Source organism: Kryptolebias marmoratus, linkage group LG2, assembly GCF_001649575.2.
Source record: "Kryptolebias marmoratus isolate JLee-2015 linkage group LG2, ASM164957v2, whole genome shotgun sequence".
Taxonomy (NCBI): domain Eukaryota; kingdom Metazoa; phylum Chordata; class Actinopteri; order Cyprinodontiformes; family Rivulidae; genus Kryptolebias; species Kryptolebias marmoratus.
This window is the reverse complement of record NC_051431.1, coordinates 7,231,769-7,233,135: the sequence shown is the minus strand read 5'-3', so window position 1 is coordinate 7,233,135 and position 1,367 is coordinate 7,231,769. Positions and strand designations below refer to the sequence as shown.

Here is a 1,367-nt window from a genome sequence, read left to right as displayed (position 1 = left end):
GAGCTCACCTGGATTTTCTCCACGCTCCTCGCGCAGCCCACCACCTTCATCCCGAACCGGACCAGCTCTTTGGCGATGGCGGCTCCGATCCCGACCGAGGCCCCGGTCACCAGAGCCACCCTGCCCCTCCAGCGCTCCATCATTCACCGCCGAGACAGCCGGGACACGAAGAAGAACCGAGTCGGACACGAAGCGGAGCCGAGTCTGTCCCCGCGGGGAGCCGGCAGAGTTTCTATAGGCGCGGACACGTCACCGTGCTGCGTTCACGGACCGCTGTGCTGATCGGGGAACTTCATGTGTCCGGTAAAAACTCCGATTGAACTCGGAGTAAAACGTATTTTCTTCAAAGTTTACCCAACTTTTAAACACAGGCAGCACAATAATTGTCTGTTAAACCTGAAGGTTCAACCTTTACTGACACTTTAAGTTCAGTTTTTGTGACTCGAGGTAGAGTTTCAACTGGGCTGGGGTCAAGGGTCAGAGGTCAGGGGTCAGTCTGGTCCTGAGGAGAGGCCTCCCATATGAAATGCTGAATTTTCACGCACAACTTTACATGCGGGGAGAGGAAATATCTTTAAAATCATCCTGCATCAAATTAAAGTTTAGGTCTGATTGGTTTTAATGTTTTTTTTTAGTGACTGTTTTTTATCATTTATTGAAATGTTGTCATTTTTCAGTCCACTCCAACATCAGCTCCTGTGTAAGGTGATCAAATTATAACCAAATTGACTCATAATTTCCATCCTGATTATATATTTAAATCTTTATCAGCTCTCAAATACAACAAGACATTTCTTTTTATCTGACGTTAATTATGTGCAGATTCCAAGGGTGGAAATTAGCACCCGCCACCCGCCAAATGCGGGTAAATATTTGAAGTGGCGGGTGAATTTGATCAACACACACGCCACTGTGACAGGTTGGCAATTTGAACAGAAAAGGTGTTATTTGTCCACTTGACATATAGGGGGCAGTAATGTGCTCGAGTTGCTGCTGTTACGTCGAGCCCCGTTCCCCCATCAGATACGGTTCCCCCTGCGTCTCCGTAAATAATGACTTATCTATTAACAGAATTGTTTAGAGGGGCAAATATTTCTCATTAAAAAAAAAAACAAAAAAACAAAATTCTTTTAAAAATAAAATGTGCTAATAATATCATAATACAGAGGAATAAACACAGTTAAGGAGTAGTTGGTAAATTATTTTTGTCCCGTGTTTTAGAGGGGAACCGATTATTTCAGACGGCTGAAATATTTGGTTCCCCCTGGTAACTTTTGCAAAAGAAAAAAACAAATGTCTCCAAATTCACAGGACTTGTTGTCCATGATGAGAGGAATAAACACAGTTAAAGACTTGTTGGTAAATTA

General features: G+C 43.6%; 1 protein-coding gene across 1 annotated transcript in view; it reads right to left on the bottom strand.

Annotated features, from left to right (window-relative positions):
• LOC119617831 (dehydrogenase/reductase SDR family member 11-like) overlaps positions 1-259 on the bottom strand; it is a gene marked incomplete at its 3' end in the record, with an annotated part of 3,767 nt that extends 3,508 nt beyond the window's left edge. The window contains exon 1 of the mRNA XM_037980520.1: positions 9-259. Coding sequence (XP_037836448.1) covers positions 9-143 — 135 coding nt within the window. The remainder of the gene's footprint in view (positions 1-8) is intronic.
• Between the last annotated feature and the right edge of the window lie 1,108 nt (positions 260-1,367).